We start from the raw sequence: 22,878 nt of genomic DNA, 5'->3' as shown, positions 1-22,878 counted from the left end.
TATGGGAGTTCCCTTGTATGTAACCCTCTGTCTTTCTCTTGCTGCTTTTAGGATTCTCTCTTTGTCTTTAACCTTTGCCATTTTAACTATAATGTGTCTTGGTGTGGACCTGTTTGGGTTTATCCTGGTTGGAACTCTCTGCACTTCCTGGGCTTGTATGTTGGTTTCCTTCATCAGGTTAGGGAAGTTTTCGGACATTATTACTTCAAATATGTTCTCAATCCCTTGCTTCCTCTCTTCACCTTCTGGTATTCCTATGATGCGCATGTTGTTGCGCTTGATGTTATCCCAGAGGTCTCTTAAACCATCTTCATTGTTTTTACTGTTTTTTCTTTCTGTTGTTCTGTTTGGGTGATCTCTGCTAACTTGTCTTCTAAGTCGCTGATTCGATCCTCTGCTTCATCTAACCTGCTGTTAATTCCTTCAAGTGAGTTCTTTATTTCAGTAATTGTGTTCTTTAGTTCTAACTGGTTGTTCATTATGATTTCTCTATCCTTCTTTATGTCGTCTCTAAGCTCCTTAAACATTCTTATCATCAGTGTTCTGAACTCTGTCTCTGATAGGTTGGTTACCTCTATTTCATTTGGTTCCATTTCTGGAGGTTTCTTCTGTTCTTTTATTTGGGACATGTTTCTTTGTTTCCCCATTCTGGCTGACTCTCTGTGTTTGCTTCGATGTATTAGGTACATCCCCTAGAGTTCTTAGTTCTTGCTGGGTTATCTTATGTAGTATGTGTCCTTTATATGTGACTTGCACTACTTCATTCTTCTACTTTGCATGTGCTCCAAAGGTGACTCTTGTGTTGTGTATATTGTCCTGTTAAAGAAGATCTTTAATTGCTTTTCGCTTGTGAGTAGGTGGGGTTAACTCCTAGGCTGATTGGTTGTGAGACTTGGCTCTGACTACTGCAGGGTGGTCTGCTGCATGAGAGTTGACCACTTAAGTTTTGTTTGGCCTCTATGGGCTCTTGTGCCTGTAGAGAATTCCCATTGGGTGTGTCAGTTGTAGGTCAAACCCGGTAGTACTCTGGTTTGGTCTGGAGTCGGCCTCTGGATGTGTTGAATCTTGTGCCTGTTAAGCTGGGCCCTGGTAGGGCAATTTCAGAACAAAGCAAATCACCAAGCACAACAACAGCAACAACAAGAACAAGGAAAAAAACCAAATACATTCACATGTAAAAACAACCGACAACCCACATTCAACACAGGCAAAGATGTCAAAGATATAAAAACAAAACAAAAGAAAAAAAGCAGCGCCAGTCTTGGCTTAAGCCCACCAAGTAATCACCAGGTTGTCCTCTGCTGTACCAAAGAGACCTCTGTGTATTGTTCAGGCAGAGCTGGTCACCTGGTGCCTAGAGTGACGTTCAACTGTAGATTTAGATGCATGGGGCTGAGGGGTCTGGATGGTAGCTTCTACAAAGTCAGTGCAGTTTCTGCCCTTGCCTGCACATATGCACACTGAGAGTAGCACCACCAGCCCTCTGTCCGGTTCTCCTAGTCTTAGGGCACTTCTTCCGTGTGTGTGTGTGTGTGTGTGTGTGTGTGTGTGTGTGTGTGTGGCGGGCGGGAGATTTCTGAGCTGCTGAAAGCCCAGAGCTGTGTCTGCCGCCTACTGCTGATCCATGGGCATGTTTCCGCAGTTGTAATTGTCCTGCCCTAGGCAGGCCTGAAAGGGTAGGGGCTGGGGATGAAGGGGTCTTCTCTCTCCCAGCCCAGCCATGTCACACTCTTTCCACAGGCCAGAAAGGGTGGGGCCTGGGATGGAGGAGTCTCTTCTCTCTCAGCCCAGCAAAAATCACACTCTTCCCAGCCTCTTCCCTGGGTCACAGCTGCACGCTGGTCTTCCCAGAGCCTGAGCACTAAGGCTGCTCTGTAATCTGACACTACTCCTCAGTTCAGGGACCAGTTTAAGTCTCTGAAAGGACAGGGGTAGGATTGGAAGAGCTGGGGAGAGGGGCCCAGGTATGGAGTTCGTGTCCTTTGTCCAGCCTAGGGCCCAACTGGAGGTCTCAGCTGAGGTTATTGCCTCAAATGCTCTGGATATGCTGCCCCTTGGCAGGAGAGATCAGCTGTGGGATACACGGAAAGAGCCCACCTCTTGGCTTTTGTGTTCTCTGTTCCATCCTGGGATCCCCTGCGTCTCTGCAGCTGCCGGCCATGTTTCCACTGCCGCAGATGCGGGCCATGTCCCCATAGCCACAGATGTGGGCTGTGTCTCCACTCCGCTCCCTTCCCTCTTCCCCTGCTTGCCCAGTTTGTCCACCTTCAGGTAATCCTTGCACGCGTCTCTTAGCTGTTCTGCGTGATGAGCAGAGAGTCCTTTGATGGGTTATAGATGTCCCGTTTGTGATAAGATCCGGAGGAGAACTCAAAAAGTGCGCCCTGCTGCTGCCATTCCTATGACGTCCTCACATTGCAGTTTTATTTATGGTGGCCATGACATGGAAACAACCGAAGTGTCCTTCAATGGATGATTGGATAAAGAAGTTGTAGTATATAGACACAATGGAATACTATTCTGCCATAAGAAAAGATGAAATAGTGCTATTTGTGACAACATGGACAGATTTTGAGATTATACTGCTAAACATAATCAGTCAGACAGAAAAAGTTGAGCTCCATATGATTTCACTGATGTGTGGTATACAAAAGTGAAAACAACAAAAAAAACAAGAAAAACCAATGAAGAAACAAAACTCATAGAGACAGACAATAGTTTAGTGGTTACCAGAGGGTAAGGGATGAGGAGGGTGGTAGATGAGGGTAAAGGGGATCAAATATATGGTGATGGAAAGAGAACTAACTGGGTGGTGAACACACAATGTGATATATAGATGATGTATATACAGAATTGTACACTTATATCTATGTAACTTTGCTAACAATTGTCACCCTAATAAACTTTAATTAAAAATAATAATAAAAACTTTTTAAAAAGAAATGAAAATAAATAGCTTTTGTCTCTTCTATCAATTGTATTTAATAGTGGGAATGGGGGAAATAGTGTATTTTCAAGTGACGAAAACTAAAAATGCTTTGAAGTAATTTTTAGCAAGAAAAGCAACGGATCTTTTATAAATTTTGTGTTTCAATACAGTGGGAAAAGTTGGATTACTGAACAAACTGTGCTGGCAGAATTAACTGTTCATCTGGAATTAACTGAACTCTTAAAACATATGAAAAAATAACTTCCAGATGGATTAAAGACTTAAAGTTAAAAAAAGGAAATAGTAAATCTAGAAAAAGAGACTTCATGTACACTTTTGGGATTGAGGAAACCTTACTGAAGGTTATAAATCCTGACTTTTTTTTTTTTTAAAGATGGATGTATTTGGCTACACACAAAAACAAATAATTTGGTGTTACAAGATACCATAACCATAGTCAATAGATATGCAATAGATACGGAGAGATGATTAGGGTTCATATCTATGATAGACAAAGAGTTCTTAATTTGCCAAAGATAAGCCATCCAGTAGAAAAAAATGGGCAAAACACATAAATGGGCAATTCACAGGAAAGCAAAGCCAAATTGCTAGCAAACCTATGAAACAATGCTCAAAGTTTAGTAGTCAGAGAAATACTAACTGAATTAACAATGATATGTCACTACATTAGTTTCCTCTTGCTGCATCGCAAATTAACTCAAATTAGGAACAGCCTTAATATGATTTAGTTTTTGTGGACCAGGAGTCAGGTATGACTTAGTTGGGTCCTCTGCGTAGGGTCTTGCAAAGCTGTAGACAAATATGACCACCTTTTTTTTAGTAGGTGTTGGCAGCTATGTTCTCTGAGTCCTCTTCTAAGCTCAAACAATGGCTGGCAGAATTCCATTCCTGAGGCTATAGAACTGAGACCCCTATGGTCTTGCTTGTTGTCTGCTGGGGGCCACTCTCACATCTTAGAGTCCCCCATTGTTTCCTCTTAAGTAGCCCTCTCACAACATGGCATCTTATTTCTTCAAAACCTGCAGGTGAGTCTCTCGGTCCAGTCTGCTAATAACAAAATACAATCATGACAATGTCTGTTTTATCACCTTTGCGTATTCTTTTGGAGAGAAGCAAGTCACAGGTTCTCCCCACACTCAAATGATGTGACTTGCCTGCAGTCATCTTTGGATTCTTCCTACCACAGTCACTTTATATCCATTAAATTGGAAACGATTCAAAAGAGATATTACATTCATTGCTGGGAGGGGGGTGATAGGTATGTGTAGGAAAGGTAACTTCTATTTATGATCATTGGAAAGGAGAGTTATAGCCTTTAAAGAATATAGCATTATTAGCAGTGGCGGAGAACCGGGAGCACAGCGAATGCCCATCAGTATGAGGAGTGGTTGGATAGACGCTGCTACACCATGGAATATTCAAGACCTTCGCAAAAATGAGCTAGGTACCAATTGACTTGGAGAGACTTGCCAGATACTGTTGAGTGAGACAGGCTACATAGAGAAAAATAATTTAATTCTTTGGGGTGGGGAGGTATAAACTCCCATGTATGTTTGTGTGTTTATTTGATTACATGTTTGTCAAGAAAAATGTGAAATTATTTGTACTAAATTTTTAACATGGGGGTGGGGGGGTTCTTGATAAAGATGGAAAGACAATGCCAAGCAAAAGAAGAAAAGGAAAATATACTATGTTGAAAAGAAACATCCTCTCCCCATAAGTCTGATATGTGTGATATGGTCATATTTGCGCATTTGCGTATAACTTTGTTTCTATGTGTGAAGAATATTAGTACTATACACTTAAAATGGACCCATATATGGGAATATTCATATTTTTGTATAAAACTTTCAAAATGGATAGTGAATATTTATAGTTTTATTTAGCTATTTTATATTTTCTTTTGTCAAAATATGTTATCTTAATTTTAAAATCAATAACTAACATTTAGCTGCCTTGAATACAGAAGTGTAGCAAAAAAGGTGGGGGGAGGGGTCTGGAAATGAGGGGGAGGGATAGATATTGTTTAGACATTTATTTTATTTTATTTTTTTAAGATTTTATTGGGGAAGGGGAACAGGACTTTATTGGGGAACAGTGTGTACTTCCAGGACTTTTTTCCAAGTCAAGTTGTTGTCCTTTCAATCTTAGTTGTGGAGGGTGCCGTTCAGCTTCAAGTTGTTCTCCTTTCAGTCTTAGTTGTGGAGGGTGCAGCTCAGCTCCAGGTCCAGTTGCCGTTGCTAGTTGCAGGGGGCGCAGCCCACCATCCCTTGCGGGAGTCGAACCGGTAACCTCGTGGTTGAGAGGATGCGCTCCAACCAACTGAGCCATCCGGGAGCTCAGCGGCAGCTCAGCTCAAGGTGCCGTGTTCAATTTTAGTTGCAGGGGCAGAGCCCACCATCCCTTGCGAGACTCGAGGAGGGAGTTGAACTGGCAACCTTGTGGTTGAGAGCCTATTGGCCCATGTGGGAATCGAACCGGCAGCCTTCGGAGTTAGGAGCATGGAGCTCTAACCGCCTGAGCCACCGGGCCGGCCCCTAGACATTTATTCTTTATGTAGCCATACTAAGGTTGAGCAAGTGTATAGCCCTTAATAAAACTATGAAGTTCAGTTAAAATGTTGTTTATATATCCTGTTAAATAACTTTATTTCAGTTTCTATAATTAAAGTTCTAATTTTGACAAATCTTCCACATTGAGGGTTCTACAAAACTGAATGGAACATCTAATTTTTAAATACATTTTCTTCTAGTGTCATTTTCAGAAGAAGAGAAATTTCAGCTGCGAAAATTTGTCAATAAATCTTACCTCCTGGACAAGAGAACCCATCGTCAAGTGTACTACAGTTTAATTGATATCCTTCTGGCATATTGCTATGAAACTCGTGTCACTGAAGGAGAGAGGAATGTAAGTACATATATGTCTGTGCTTGTTGGCACAGATGACTGTACTAAGCAAACTGTATTAAGGCGTCACTCCTGTTGAGTGAGACCTGTTGTGCTGAATTACTTGGGGGGAGCGCTTTGCGTGGTGTTGCATGTGTACATGGGTGGTGGGTACCAACGTGAAAGCATACTGCTTACTTGGTCTCTTTATCTTATCTCATGGCTTCAGTCTTTACAAATAGCAAGGTGGAGAAGTAAAACTGAAGGTAGAGAAAAAGGATCTTTAGGAGATAAATTGCCAAATAAGAGGGCTGTTGCCACATGACACTTGACATCTGCAAGGGGGAAACTTTGCCATACATGTATTCTTTCTCTGAGCTGTCAAATAGCAGGTGCAAGTATAACACTTTACAAGAAAAGGAATCTTTTAAAGAAATCCCATTGTAAAAGTAAATTTTTTGTAAAGTACATTAGTATTCCTTTTTATTTTAATGTTTATTGGGATGACAATTGTTAGTAAAGTTACATAGGTTTCAAGTGTACAATTCTGTAATACATCATCTATATATCACATTGTTTGTTTACCACCCATCAGTATTCTCAAGTGATCTTTTTTTAAATAATGTAGACTTTATTTCTTCTTAAACCACAATTGATTTTGTAAATGAAGAGCTAAACTTTTTTCTCACCTACATAAAAAAAGGCTGGAAAACTGAAAAACAAAAGTCTTTCTGGTTAACGTGTCTCTATTTATAATTGTCCTTGCTGAAAGGGTTGTTTTTGAGCTGAGCATATGCTTTTCTTTTTTAAAATTACATAAATAGTTCGTGTCATTGTGAAGGGAAATTATTAAATCTGCCTATCTCCCTTAATATCATAGCAGTAGCGTAGTTTTAGAGTTACAGTTTATATGTGCCAAATTTTTTGTTGTCATGATTCTGAAAATTTCAAAGGTGATTCTTGAGATTTGCATTTGACTCCAAAATGAATGTTAATGAGGCCTAATATAACTGAAAATGCTTTTCGTTTCCCCTCATTTTTTAAAGATACTATACAATTGGAGAAAATGTTTTCTTTGGCAAAAAATGCTTCATATTATTGCTTGAAAAGATAAGCTAGAGTGTGTAGTTATACTCAAAACAGCTTACCACTTTTATTCTTATATCTGCATATCTGGAATCATGAAGTCTTGCAACTTCAAAACCAGTTTTAGAATGTGCTTATTCTTACATGCATTCTCTGAAAGGCTTAATTCTTGAGCAGCTTTTTAAGTGCCATAGACAGCACTTGAACGTTATGTTTGAGTCCTTTGGTAGATATTTATCGAATGTTTCGGAGGCAACTAACATTGTTGAGGACAGAAATTGAGCAAGCATCACTTTGCTTTAATTTTCACTGTCAAAGCCCCTGCTTCTTTGCTCTTGTGTTCTGGGACTTTTAACAGAGAAAAAGGTTTGCTTTATAAAACCCCATGGAAAGTAGACAGAAACTTGTCTTTGGTAGCGGCTGCATCAGTAAAGCAATTATTTTTTGCAATCACCGACAGTTCTTAGTTCTTATATACGTCAACACTACCCACATACTAGTTGAATTAATGGATACATTTGCTTTATTTTTAAATGTCTTGACCTCTAATGCAACAGTACTCTTTTTCCCTAAATAAATAAAGGTTGAATCTGCATGGAATATCAGAAAACTGAGTCCAACACTGTGCTGGTTTGAGGTATGATTTTTAGTTGCAATTATTTAGATTTTGTCCAGAAAGTTATTTTTCTGTTGTCATTAGTTCATTTTGGGTAATTCAAGCCATTCCTTCACTTTTTAAAAGTGGAAGTATTGTCGTACGAGTTTTTTTTTTTTTTTTTCTACCATCCTTTAAATAAAATTCTGATTCCATTTGTTACTCTTATACTGATGAAGCCAGGTAAGGTATTTTGGAAATCAGGAGAGGGACAACATACTTTGGAGAAAGAATGGGTAGATGGTCTGTCAGAGGAGACTGTGGAGTGGAGTTTTTAGGCATGTTTGTAAGTTGGCATATATTAGGGCTTAGCTCAATGATGGGAAGCAAACGTGAGTGATACTACTACTAACTGCCACTTATTGCCCATCAGGGGCTATGTTAAGTGTTTTATATGTATTACCTCACCAATTCCTTTCAATAAGTCTGTGAGAAGTATTATTGATATTTTATAGATGAGGAAACTTAGATCATGCAGCTTAAATAACTTCTCTCAGGTCCTACAATTACTATGGTTAGATGTAATAACATTTTTAATATAATAGGACTTGTTTTTATATGTATTTTATAGAAAATAGTTGTGTAGGTCTTACCAAAAATATCAAAGCGTAGCATCTTTAAATTTACTAGTTTTGAACAAACTGTTGTACATCACAGGAGTGATTAACAGTAGAAACTTAAAAAGTGTTAGTTTAAACAACTGATAATTGTATCATCAATTAAGATGACTACTTTTTTCCCCCAGTTTAAATCCTAGATAAACTACATTTTAAGTTGTAAAATCGTTTGTTTCATCGCATCACTTTGTTCAAAAAATAGATGTCAGCAGGAACTGAAACACTTTATCAGAGAATCTTGCTACTCCAAGCACGGTCCATGGACCAACAGCTTGACCAGCATCCTCAGCTGGGAGCTCGTTAGCAGGACAGAGTATCAGTCCAGACCCACTGAATCAGAATCTGTAGCAAGAACTCCAGGGTTCATATGCATACTAAAGACGGAGAAGTACTGTTCTCTAGACTTCATCTGGGTCTTACATATTGCCATGATCAGCATATAATGGAGAAACTGGTTTCTGTAGTAATTGCATTGATTACTTATGTTGAAAACAAAGTAGTTGGCAATTAATTTCACAGTCAGTTATTAAAATCTACATGAATAAATTCACCTATTTATGATTTTATTTTGAAATCTTTAGTTTTTGAGAGAACTTAGAACTGCCAGATATGCTAATAACTGTCAAACTTTTATAAGTATTTCATTTTCTACTTGAATTTTTTTAAAAGTTCATAATTTTTTTTAGACGTAAGCTATTCTTTGTCAGATACTCAATATTCTTAATCAGATCCCTTACTTATTAAGGATTAATATACATGGAAAGTATGCTGTTCCTTTAGTTTTAATTTTATATTTTAGGTTTTGTATAAGGGTTACTTTTTTTTATTTATGAAAACTCAATGTAAAAGCAATTTTGTAGAAAATTGCCTTTGTTTAGTGTTTTCAGTAAGTTTTGAATAGCTAATGGTATCGGTTTAATACTGTTTGAGATAAAACACTTTTTTCCCCCAGAGATGTTTCGTTTTCTCTTTGATAAGTAAAAACAAATACTAAAGTAAATATCCTGTATTATTCATGCCCAAAGCAAAACAAACAAACAAACAAAAAACAAAGGGGAGGAGAGGGAAACTATGAACATGTTTCACTGAAGAGTCCTGACATCTTTCATTTACAGTCTTGAAGGGTCCGAAAAGACAAAAACATGAAGCATATATCATTTAGAAATGTCTTTTATGTGCATCTGTATTTTGTTAGTGTCATGTGTTTTAGATTCATATTTGTAATTCTTAAGGTACTTTTTAAAACTTTCCTGCTACATATGTGATTTTTAAGGAGCATTTGTGGTATATTGATAAAATATGAGAAATTACAAAGACTAAGATTAAAAATTTTATTGTGAGGTGTATGTATCCTTTTATGATTTTATATTTCTCTTCTACTTGGCTTAATGATAATCCAAACTTATAGTTTTTAATTGAGAATATTTTGTTATGTGCTTTTGTTTGTATGGTATGAAAATGGTTATTACTTATTTAAATAATACTTCACAGACTTGGACTAATGTTCATGAAATCCTGGTGTCTTTTGGAAGAAGAGTTTTGTGCTATCCACTTTATCGCCATTTCAAGCTGGTGCTGAAAGCCCAGAGAGACACCACAGAGATATTGCAGCTAGGTAAGATACGATGCTTGCATCATTGAGAATGAAAAGTTCTGCTTTTAGTCTCTGAGGAAGAAAATCATGATTTTTTTCTCTATACATAAATAAGTAATGAAAGTCATTCAATCCAACCACTTTTCCTCCCAGGTGTATAAAGTAATAGTCCCTCTTTACAAATATATAATCACACAAATCAGACCGAGAGGTGTGGTGCTCTTTTTTTCTGAAAGGAGTAGGGAGGTAAATAGAGAAGGTACACACCATATTCCAAACCATTTTGTATTATAGTAGATTGCATCATTTGGTATTCTAGGATGCCTGTCATTTTCTAGGCCCTATGCTAGGATTGTGGGTATAATAATAAATGAGATAAATTTCCTCCTCCTATGCAGTTGACAGTTTGGCCTGAAGGACAGTTGGTAATCAATAAGCAATTCCAATATAGAGTGAAACATTCTCTGCTGGGGGGAACACAGTGATCCACTAGGAAGACGCATGGAACCTGAACTTGGGAGGTTCCAAGAAGCACAGCTACTCTGAGGACTATATTTTTAAAGATTTTATTGGGGAAGGGGAACAGGACTTTGTTGGGGAACAGTTTGTACTTCCAGGACTTTTTTCCAAATCAAGTTGTTGTCCTTTCAATCTTAGTTGTGGAGGGTGCAGCTCAGCTCCAGGTCAAGTTGCAGTTGCTAGTTGCAGGGAGCACAGCCCACCATCCCTTGCGGGAGTCGAACCGGCAACCTTGTGGTTGAGAGGACACGCTCCAACTAACTGAGCCATCTGGGATCTCAGTGGCAGCTCAGCTCAAGGTGCCATGTTCGACCTTTAGTTACAGGGGGTGCTGCCCACCATCCCTTGTGGGAGTTGAGGAATCAAACTGGCAACCTTGTGGTTGAGAGCCCGTGCTCCAACTAACTGAGCCATCCAGGAGCTCAGTGGCAGCTCAGCTCAAGGTGCCATGTTAAATCTTAGTTGCAGGGGGCAGAGCCCACCATCCCTTGCGAGACTCGAGGAGGGAGTTGAACTGGCAACCTTGTGGTTGAGAGCCCACTGGCCCATGTGGGAATCGAACCAGCAGCCTTCGGAGTTAGGAGCACGAAGCTCCAACTGCCTAAGCCACTGGGCTGGCCCTACTTTTTTCTTTATTCCTTTTTTAAATTAAAGTTTATTGGGGTGACAATGGTTAGTAAAGTTACATAGATTTCAGGTGTACAATTCTGTAATACGTCATCTATATATCCCATCGTGTGTTCACCACCCAGAGTCAGTTCTCCTTCCATCACCATATGTTTGATCCCTTTAACCCTCATCTACCACCCACCATCCCCCCTTACCCTCTGAGGACTTTTGACTATTGCTAAACCCCACCTGAAAAAAACAGGTATTTGCCAGTTTTAAGAATGTGGAAAACTCTAAGCTCTGAAATAAAATTGCAAAGTACCTGTGACAGCATCATTGAATTAAGTATGTAATTTTCCAAGGTAATGATTTTGACAGGGACAACATCCATTTCTATATATAGTTGTGGCACATTTATTTAAAAGTCATTTTCTATACTTTATGGTCATTTCTTATATTCTCCCCTGGGGAGTCTCATTGTACCTTTGTCCTTAGATAAAAGTGCTTCTGGGGGCTTAATTTTCAGACTTCTGGATAAGAAGGGGAAATAAAGAAAGATCTTTCTTTTCCATCCAGGTGACTTTATTGGCTTAAAGGAAAGAATCACATCTCTAATGTATTGTCCCTCCTAGAGATATACCTAGGTTTTTCTTTGACTTCTTTCTAACTCTGACTTCTCTTCTTGCCCTGGGGCTGGGGTGGGGGGGCACACACACACACACACACAAATTACTTGTTACTTTTTATTCTGGGAAGTAATCTAGTTTTCTGGATTTTTATTTGAAAAGTAATCAGTTTTGTGATTGCATAACCCAAAATAAATTGGATTGCGTTGATTTACAATGTAATTAATTACTCAAAACAGTTTTAGTTGATCAGAATTCAAATTTAGACTTAGCTCTTCATCATTATCCATATGACTAGAATCAGTTTTATGAGCTGTTATGATAGCAGCAGAAAACCTGAGGTAACACACTGGAGCCTTGTGTGCTAAAAATGAATGAGAACCCTCTATAAACCATACATAGTATGTTCTGTGGCTCATTTGGATTGAGGCTAATTGGTGCTGAAACAGACAGCTGGACTGTCTAGAATTCATGCCATAAACTATGGGATGAGCTCTCTGGACAAGGATTATAATTTGGGTTTGTATAGGTGAATGGTACAGGTATACTATTATTGCCACTTAAGAGTCAGTTATTTGGACACCACATAATTTAAGTGGGGATAGCTCTGGTTTGGCATTTAATGTTTTCTAAGAATGAACTTGGCTTACTTACGATTCAAAATGAAATCACAATGATCACACTTTTATTATAGAGTTCAGCATAGTGTTTCCATAGTTGAAAGTAATAAATAATTTATTCCTCAAAAGAAATACTGATCTTAAAATCTTTTTTTCTTTTTATTTTTTTTTAAATTTATTGGGGTGACAATTGTTAGTGAAATTATATAGATTTCAGGTGTACAATTCTGTATTACATCATCTATAAATCCCATTGTGTGTTCACCACCCAGAGTCAGTTCTTCTTCCATCACCATATATTTGATCCCCCTTACCCTCATCTCCCACCCCCCACCCCCCTTACCCTCTGGTAACCACTAAACTGTTGTCTGTGTCTGAGTTTTTGTTTGTCTTGTTCTTTTGCTGTTTTTGGTTTATATACCACATATCAGTGAAATCATATGGTTCTCTCCTTTTTCTGTCTGACTTACTTCACTTAGCATCATACTCTCAAGATCCATCCATGTTGTCACAAATGTTCCTATATCATCTTTTCTTACTGCCGAATAGTATTCCATTGTGTATATATACCACAACTTCTTTATCCATTCATCTATCGAAGGACATTTTGGTTGTTTCCATGTCTTGGCCACCGTAAACAAAGCTGCAATGAACATTGGAGCACACGTGTCTTTATGTATAAATGTTTTCAGATTTTTTGGGTAGATACCCAGGAGAGGGATTGCTGGGTCATATGGTAATTCTATTTGTAATTTTTTGAGGAACCTCCACACTGCCTTCCATAACGGCTGCACCAGTCTGCATTCCCACCAACAGTGTATGAGGGTTCCTTTTTCTCCACAGCCTCTCCAACACTTGTTACTATTTGTCTTGTTGATGATAGCCATTCTGACTGGGGTGAGGTGATATCTCATTGTGGTTTTTATTTGCATTTCTCTGATGATTAGTGATGTTGAGCATTTTTTCATATGTCTATTTGCCATTTGTATGTCCTCTTTGGAGAAATGTCTCTTCAGGTACTCTGCCCATTTTTCAGTTGGGTTGTTTGTTTTTTGTTTTTGAGTTTCATGAGTTCCTTGTATATTTTGGATATTAACCCCTTATCGGAGACACTGTTTGCAAAAATCTTCTCCCATTCAATTGGTGGCCTCTTTATTCTGTCAATGGTTTCTTTTCCTGTGCAGAAGCTTTTAAGTTTCATACAGTCCCATTTGTTTATTTTAGCTTTTACTTCCATTGCCTTTGGAGTCAAATTCATAAAAGGCTGTTTGAACCCAAGGTCCATAAGTTTAGTACCTGTGTTTTTTTCTATACAGTTTATGGTGTCAGGTCTTACGCTTAAGTCTTTGATCCATTTTGAATTAATTTTGGTACATGGTGACAGATAGCAGTCCAGTTTCATTCTTTTGCATGTGACTATCCAATTCTCTCAGCACCATTTATTGAAGAGGCTGTCTTTCTTCCATTGTATGTTTTCAGCTTCTTTGTCAAAAATTATCTGTCCATATTTATGTGGTTTTATTTCTGGGTTCTCTATTCCATTGGTCTATGTGTCTGTTTTTCTGCCAGTACCATGCTGTTTTGATTATTGTAGCCCTGTAGTACGAGCTAAAGTCAGGGAGTGTGATACCTCCAGTATTGTTCTTATTTCATAAGATTGCTTTGGATATTCGGGGTCTTTTGTGGTTCCAAACAAATCTGATGATTTTTTGTTCTATTTCTTTAAAATATGCCATTGGGATTTTGATAGGGATTACATTAAATCTGTATATTGTTTGGGGTAATATGGCCATTTTTACTATGTTGATTGTTCCAATCCATGAGCACAGAATGCCTTTCCATTTCTTTGTGTCTTCTTCATTTCTTTCAAAAATGTCTTATAGTTTTCAGCATATAGGTCTTTCACATCCTTGGTTAAGTTTATTCCTAGGTCTTTTATTCTTTTTGCTGCAATTGCAAAAGGAATTGTTTTTTGTATTTCTCTTTCTGAGATTTCACTGTTAGTATATAGGAATGTAATGGACTTTTGTACGTTGATTTTGTAGCTGGCAACTTTACTGTATTCATTGATTGTTTCTAAGAGCTTTTTGGTGGAGTCTTTAGGGTTTTCTATATATAGCATCATGTCATCTGCAAAGAGTGATAATTTCACTTCTTCATTCCCAATTTGGATGTCTTTTATTTCTTTCTCTTGCCCTATTGCTCTGGCAAGGATTTCCAACACTATGTTGAAAAGCAGAGGTGATAAGAGACAGCCCTGTCATGTTCCTGAACGTAAACCAAAGGGCTTCAGTTTTTCACCATTAATTATGAGATTAGCTGAGGGCTTGTCATATATGGCCTTTATTATGTTAAGGTATTTTCCTTCTATACCTATTTTATTAAGTGTTTTAATCATAAATGGATGTTGTATCTTGTCAAATGCTTTTTCTGCATCAATTGATATAATCATATGATTTTAATCCTTTATTTTGTTTATGTGATGTATCACATTGATGGATTTGCAGATGTTGAACCATCCTTGTGCCCCGGGGATGAACCCCACTTGGTCGTGATGAATAATCTTTTAATGCATTGTTGTATTCGATTTGCTAGAATTTTGTTTAGGATTTTTGCATCTGTATTCATCAGAGATATTGGTCTGTAGTTTTCTTTTTTTGTGTTGTCCTTACCAGATTTTGGTATCAGGGTAATGTTGGCCTCATAAAATGAGTTAGGGAGTACTGTCTCTTCTTCAATTTTTTGGAAGAGTTTGAGCAGGATTGGTATTAGATCCTCTTTGAAGGTTTGTTAGAATTCACTAGTGAAGCCATCTGGTCCCGGACTTTTGCTTTTGGGAAGGTTTTGGATGACTGATACAATTTTGTTACTGGTGATTGGTCTGTTTAGATTTCCCAGTTCTTCATGGTTCAGCCTTGGAAGGCTATATGTTTCTAAGAACTTGTCCATTTCTTCTAGGTTATTGAATTTGGTGGCATATAGTCCTTCATAATATTCTTGGACGATCCTTTGTATTTCTGTGGTGTCCGTAATAACTTCCCCGTTTTCATTTCTGATTTTGTTAATTAGTGTCTTCTCTCTTTTTATCTTACTGAGTCTAGCCAAGGGTTTGTCAATTTTGTTAATCCTTTCAAAGAACCAGCTCTTTGACACATTGATTTTTTCTATTGTCTTCTTGTTCTCTGTTTCATTTAGTTCTGCTCTGATTTTTGCTATTTCCTTTCGTCTGCTGACCTTGGGTTTTACTTGTTCTTCTTTTTCTAGTTCTTTAAAGTGTAACATGAGATTATTTATTTGGGATTTTTCTTGTTTCTTGAGATAGGCCTGTAATGATATAAATTTCCCTCTTAAAACTGCATTGCTGCATCCCCAAAATTTTGGTAGGATGTATTTTCATTGTCATTTGTTTCTATGTATCTTTTGATCTCTCCTCTAATTTCTTCTTTAACCCAGTCGTTCTTTAAAAGTATGTTGTTTGAGCTCCATGTAGTTGTGGTTTTTCCTGCTTTCTTTTTGCACTTAATAACCCAATTTCAAAACCTTGTGATCAGAGAATATGCTTGGTATGATTTCAATCTTCTTAAATTTGCTGAGACTGATTTCATGTCCCAATATATGGTCTATCCTTGAGAATGTTCCATGTACACTAGGAAAGAATGTATAGTCTGATGTTTTAGGATGAAGTGCTCTATAAATGTCAATTATGTCCATTTCATCTAATGTGTCATTTAGGGCTGCTATTTTGTTATTTATTTTCTGTTTGGATGATCTATCCATAGCTGTCAATGATGTATTTAAGTCCCCTAGTATAATTGTGTTTTGGTCAATTTCTCCCTTTAGTTCTGTTAGTAGTTGTTTGGTATATTTCGGTGCTCCCTGATTGGGGGCATAAATATTGATAACTGTTATGTCTTCTTGTTGTATAGTCCCCTTTACCATTATGAAATGTCCGTCTTTGTCTCTTGTTATGTTTTTCACCCTGAAGTCTGTTTCATCTGATATGATTATGGCTACACCTGATTTTCCCTGGGTACCATTTGCTTGGAGTATCAATTTCCACCCTTTTACTTTGAGTCTATGCTTGTCCTTGTAGCTGAGATGTGTCTCTTGGAGACAGCATATGGTTGGGTTTAGTTTTTTGATCCAATCTGCTACTCCGTGGCTTTTTATTGGTGAGTTCAGTCCATTTACAATCAGGGTGATTATAGATATGTGAGGATTTCCTGTCATTCTATCTTTAGTTTTCTGGTAAGGCTGTGTCTTCATTGTTTATTTGCCTTTTTGTTGTTGTCTATTATTTCTGTGTGGTGCTATTCTATGATGTTTCCCTCTGTTTCTTCTTTTATTATAGTATATATTTGAGTTCTGGATTTTTTTTTCATTCTTAATTTCTTCTATTGAGTTCTGAATCTCCAGAAATTCTATTTGGTTCTTTTTAAAAATTTCAGTCTCTTTCGTAAAATGTTCATGTTGTTCTTTGATTGTGTTTCTGAGTTCATTAGCTGCCTTTCTGTGTTTTCTTGCATCCTGTTGAGTTTTTTCAGAACTGCAATCTGGAATTCTCTGTCATTTAAGTCACATATTTCCATATCTTTAAGTTCCTTTTCTGGAGACTTTTCACTTTCTTTCTGAGCTGTCTTGTTGCCTTGGTTATTCATGGCAATTACTGATTTATCATTTCTCTTCCTAGACATCTACAGGGGTTGCTTTTGCAACAGGTTAATAGGAAGAGGTCTTTCTTTTGTTCTCCAGTACTTGTTGGTAGAATGTTTTATTTTGTCTGATTGCAGCCTTTCTTTTCTCTCTTCACATGGTACTGCTATGTTTTCTCTGCACTATTCCAGCGTCTCACACAAGGAGGGGATTCCCTGGGAGACCGACTTCTCCTCTGTTAATAGTTTGCCTGTGTCATAGGGTGCAGTGTCCGTGTGGGTATGCAGAGAGCTTTTGAAGTTCCAAAGTCCTCCTGTACCAGACTCAGAGCCCGTATGTTTCAGCAGTTCTGTTTACTCTTGCAGGGATCTGCCCAGATAGGTGGGGCCGGGGCGGAGTGAGTTTTGAGAGGTGGCCCAGAGCAATGACGGCGACCACCACCACAGCCGGTCCTGCTTCCACAGCTCTCTCCCCTTTGCTGGAACTAGTTGGGCTGCGAATCCGTGTCTGCGGTCCACAGTTCTCAGAACAGCAAATATTCTGTTCCTTTGATCTGACACTGCTACTGTTCAGCTTCTTCTACCGGGCAGGTGGGGGCAGGACAAGCTCTGGGAGGGAGCAGCTAGTCTCAGTGCTTAAAGCTTCCGTTCTCTGCTCGGCAGTGAGGGCTTAAACCACCTTTTTCAGCCTTCTTCCCTCAGTCTTTTCTCCGAGGTCTCTGCCGTGAGCGTTGGGTTCAGCTGTGTTATATGCTGCCCCTTCAGCCCTGTGGGCCATAAGCGGAGCCCTAGCAGTCTGAGTTCTTCCCTCTCCTGCAGCTGCGGTAGTTCCGGGAAGCAGCGATCTGGGAGCACTGAGCTAGGTCTGCGCCCCCGCGGCTCCGTCTCCGCACTTCTCCCTTCCCTCCTCCCCCCGCTCGTGCGATTCTCCCACCTGTAGGTGACTTTGGTAGTCGGCCTCTTCGTCTTGCCTGTCTGCTGTGCAGGGAGTCCTTTGTGGAGTTATTATTGTTCGATTAGTTGTAAATTCCAGGGGAGCTTTACAGAGGCTCACCTCACGCCGCCATTTTTATGTCGTCTCTCTGATCTTAAAATCTTAAATGGAACAAGCTTCTAAAACCATGTAGGAAGGCTTTAGAATCTACAGAATATTTCATTATAACTAATTGACTAAGATCTGAGTTTTTAAAGAGCCATGAATTCGCTTTACCTGACTTTACAAGCATTCTTTACTGGGACTTTGGCTGTTTTTAATTTTGGGTTCCTTCTCCCACCTCTTCCCCACGTACAAAAGACTGTATGTTTCTCTCTCGCTGTTGCTGTCTAATCCGAATTCCATTACAGTCAGAAAGCCTGCTGTGTCCCTCTAAGTACTATTGTAGTGCTTAGCACTGGACCTTGAACATGGACTTGCCCTCCCTGGATAAATATTCTTGGGGCACATCGCCCCCCGTTTTTCCCTCTGTCCCTGTCTTCAGCAACTTTCACTTCCTCTACCTTGTTCCATTCTTCTGGGAAGAGTAGGTAGAATCTTTCATGGCAGCATCACTTCGCTGCTGTTACTCATTAAAAATAAAGGAAGAAGGGGACCAAAAAAGAGCAGCTTTTCTAAATGTCTTCAGAAATTTTATTCTATTTAGAAGTGCTTAATTTAATATTTGAGTATACATTGTTCAACAGTTTACTATTTGCAGTAATATCTACATTTCATTAATTTTTAGAATCTTTATAAAGGTATTCCTCACTCTTTCATACTCTTGAGCAACTATTGAACATGTAATACAATTACAATATTGAAAGGACTGATCATCATGGAGTGGAAGGGAAACAACTACTTAATTTTTCCTCCCTTCCCCTTTGATCTTAGTTTCTTCTTTCTTTTATTATTTCTGATGAAATATGTATCCTATAAATATTGTATCACACACATATATCCTATAATATATAATAAATATTCTATAGCTTTTTCTGTCACTTTAGTTTACAAGAGGAGTCTCACTGCAGTACTTAAAATGTCCCCTTTGAACTTGATTAAAAAAATAAATCTTCTCTTCCCCAGCTCTGGCCTGGTTGGGAAGCCAGCAGTGGGGAGGAGGCCCCTTTTGCTGTTGCAGGAAATACCCCTGGCTTCCAGACCAGGTCTTCTCCTCAGTACCACAGGCTGCTTCTCCTTGTTTCTTGATGGGGGCTTTTATCAGGTATGGGTCAGACACTAGTCTTTGTACCCCTCAATTTCCAAGGCAGGTAGGTTACACTCTTCAGGGGCCCCTCTTAAAACCTTCTTTCTCATGGTTTAGGGTAACAGGAAAGCACCTCCTCCCCTCCCCCATGGAGGGTGGTAGAAACCCCATAGGACTCCAACAACTTGGTCCAGAGATTTTCTGGACCTCTTTTTTTACCCTTAAACTACTGGAGGTGAATATTAGTCTAAAGGTTCACAAATCAGTTTTTCGTCAGTTTCTCTACCAGGATAGCATAGAGGGTTTAGTGTCTGTTAAAAGGGGAATGCTTGGTATCTGTTTCATCCTTTGTGAATCTTATTGGAAGTGAGTCAGAAAGAGTCCTGCCTTAATATGCTAGTACAGTCATAATAACCACACCTGCTGAGTTAACTACTCTGTATGCCAGCACTGGGCTCAGGTCTGCAGATATGATATCTCATTTCATCCATATTGTCATCTGAAAAGTAGGGGTTACTATGCTTCTATGTGTCAAATTTAAATTTATTTGCCGTTTTGTGGAAAATATTGTAATATTTGTTCAGACAGTTGTATGAAGATTTTGTTTTTGGCTAATAACATTTGAAATGAAATTTATTGGTTCTGTTTTGTTTTTAAGACTAACAAAAACCTACCTTTCTATGAACATTTTAGGTCTGATGACTAGTACCTACATGGCAGGCTATAAACCAAGAATCAGCCTTCAAGAGATTAGTTTTTGTTACCAATTAAAAGCAGGTTTTACTTCATATAATTAATATCCCTTATATATTAGTCATTACTGGGCTTAACAACAAATTTTTCAGAAATGACTGCTTTACTGACCTCTTCTGTAGATAGCTATAACAACATAATCGGTGTGAAAGAAAAGAATAACCATAGCACAGGACTTGGGGCTGACGTTTTTCTTTAAGCAAAATGATTGTGCAAGGAATTGAGGTATGGCAAGTGTATTGTGTGAGCTCTGAGTTTTGATGCAACGTTGAAGATGAATTTGTTTTTAGCAGTTGAATCTATTTAGTCCACAGTTTAAACGCTTTTTATTGAAGTGTAAAGATTTCCCCAAACATGAAAACTAAGATGACATTACTAGGATTTTCCAATGTTAACATTTATCTGTATTTAATTTGTAGAAATTCCCAAATATGGGCATTTTAGAGAATTGTTAGGCCTTTCAGTTTTTACTCCTGAAGTACATTAAGTACAATTATTTTGAGAGTGATTCAATAAGTATTCGTTGAGTGCTTCATCAGGGTGCAGAGCTGGGTCTGGAGATAACAATAGTGAACAGGAGGGATTACACTCAAGCCCCAGGGAGCTTAAAATTCTAACAGGGTTGGGGGGGTGGGGTGGGCATGGAATTACACAATTACCAGGTTTAAAAAAAAATGCATTTGTCATAAGTAGCTCAAAGGAGAAATAGAATGAGTGAAAGTATAAAGCCAGGGAAACTGACCTACCTTTAAATCACTTAAGACATGTAACCTCCTATGGAGGGGAGCTCTGCCACATTTGACTTCTGATTCTCAGCTCCTACTAAAGTTTCCTGTTGTTCTAAAGTACTTGTTATTGGTCAGTGAGTTCATCTATTACTCATTCAACAGGTACTCTGTTAGTATCTATGAAGAAACTTTATTATATATAGAGTACCCTGTAAATATGAAGAGCAGCAGAAAGATGAATTGGATGTATGTACTGTATTTGGGGAGCATGTGTACTAGCATGTGTACTCCCTGTGTACTAGCAGGGAGGCTAAAATGTCCATCAAATCATAAAATATATAGTAGTACCTTACACGAGATGCAGACTAAGTAGTTCAACGGGAAAAGGAACAGGTGGTGATGTTTCACTAAGGAGCAGAGAAAGCTTCATTGAAGACATGAGATTTGGACTGGGACCGGAAAGACAGGTAGTGTTTAGACATGAAAGGATGGAGGGAAGTGTTCTGAAATATTGTGAGTGAGCAGCATGAGGGAGTTGTTTCATCAGGGAAAGTTCAGTCGATACGCTGTCTGACCCTGACATTTGCCCTGCACCTTCTAAAACTGGTTGATAGGTCCTTTCCTATCTGAGTTCACTGGTCACTAGAATTGATGTGTCTACTTCTTTAATAGTAGTTTAATCACTTAAGTAGTTTAATCACTTAATTTCCTGCTCCCCACCCTGGAGATGATAATTCTTGCTTTCTGTTTCCTACCTCATTGTAAATTGTTCTTGATCATTTTACTTCCTAGTCAGGACCCCACTGCAATTTAAATGTTTCTAAGAATTGAACAACCCTGGTGCTGTCAGGAAACTTAAATAGTATGGAATTCAAATCAAATTGAAGTGCAGTTTGTATCTGTTTTTGCTGGCCACTTACTTACATGCCAACTAATCTAAGAAAGGAGGGGCTTCCGAGCCTAGAATGTGTGAGCGGCAGCTGGATCTGTGACAAGGTGAGGAACACTGTGCTGCGAAGTGATGACAGTGCCAGTTCTTGCCCTTGGTCTCCCTTGCATTGTCCTTCCACAAGGCAAAGCAAATTCCTTTTACTCTCTTCTCTTCCTCTGAGCCCAAATCTGTGTTCCCAAGCTCTTGAATTGGCACCTTCTTCCTATTTATCTGTATTATCTATCCTCAGAACATTTGTGGGTTTATACATACACTTCTGTGTAGAAGGATATTATATATGAGCATAAACAGTGAAGGGTAGAAAATCAAATTCCAGTTATCTCCATAGAATTCTTTTTCATCTAATAATTCTGTTATTCATTAAGTATTGCTAATCACTGAAATTTTTTAGATTGCTTTCGTGATAATTTCTGGGTTACATTTATGTAAAACATTCTTTGTTCTTTTAAAATACTCTGTAGGGGGCAGCATATCCCGTATGGTTTACAAATAATAAATTGCCTTTTAATTGCCACACACAGAGCTTATGGTTATTTTTCTACATAAAAAAATTACTTAAAATATTTTAAAGTGTTAGTGTTCTTTGGAAAGTTGAGTTATATCCTAATGCTTACTGGTGGGAGATGACTTAAAATTAGCTGATCTCTTATTTACTTATACATACAATTGACCCTTGAACGCAGGGGTTAGGGGTACTGGCCCCCCGCATAGTCAGAAATCCGTGTATAACTTTTGACTCCCCCCAAACTTAACTACTATTAATAATAGTCTACTGTTGACTGGAAGCCTTACCAAAAGTATAAACAACTGATTTACATACAATTTGTATGTTATATGTATTATATGCTGTAGTCTTACAATAAAATAATCTGGAGAAAAGATAAAGTTATTAAGAGAATCATAAAGAAAATACATTTACAGTACTCTACTGTATTTATTGATACTGTAAGTTTACATCATGTTTACAAGATGAATCATCACTCAGTGCCTGCATCAATATTGTCTTATATGATACAAACACTGTACCTGTTACATGTGTTACTGACACTAGACATCAAAACTGGAACGATAATGAAAAAGAAATTCATATTTATTTACAGGTACAATGATTCATGCCTCGATAATGAAGAAACAACAATATGACTACTTTATGGTAGCCTAGCCACTGACTAAATTGTTATAAAATTTTTAACTTTTTATAATAGATTTGTGTATGCTTTATGGTAATAAAGAATAAAATAGACTAGTTTCTACATATACTCTGTACATTCATGACATACCATTTTCCTAATTTTTGTTTTGGTATTTCTAGTCTACACAGTTTGTCTGTGAGGTTTTTCAAAAAGTTGCAAATCCAAAAAAATTCCCAGTGTATTTAATGCAAAAAATTCCTGAGTGGACCCATGCAGTTCAAACCCATATTGTTCAAGGGTCAACTGTTTATCCTATTTA

The 22,878-nt window shown here is 38.2% G+C and overlaps 1 protein-coding gene across 1 annotated transcript in view; it reads left to right on the top strand.

The window, feature by feature from the left end:
• SHQ1 (SHQ1, H/ACA ribonucleoprotein assembly factor) overlaps nucleotides 1–22,878 on the top strand; it is a 167,152-nt gene that overhangs the window by 62,373 nt on the left and 81,901 nt on the right. Inside the window, exons 7-9 of the mRNA XM_019717052.2 lie at nucleotides 5,703–5,857; nucleotides 7,505–7,558; nucleotides 9,685–9,808. Coding sequence (XP_019572611.2) covers nucleotides 5,703–5,857; nucleotides 7,505–7,558; nucleotides 9,685–9,808 — 333 coding nt within the window. The remainder of the gene's footprint in view (nucleotides 1–5,702; nucleotides 5,858–7,504; nucleotides 7,559–9,684; nucleotides 9,809–22,878) is intronic.

The sequence above is a fragment of the Rhinolophus sinicus genome, linkage group LG10, assembly GCF_036562045.2.
Source record: "Rhinolophus sinicus isolate RSC01 linkage group LG10, ASM3656204v1, whole genome shotgun sequence".
NCBI classification, from domain to species: Eukaryota; Metazoa; Chordata; class Mammalia; order Chiroptera; family Rhinolophidae; genus Rhinolophus; species Rhinolophus sinicus.
This window is presented reverse-complemented; position numbering and strand designations above follow the sequence as displayed.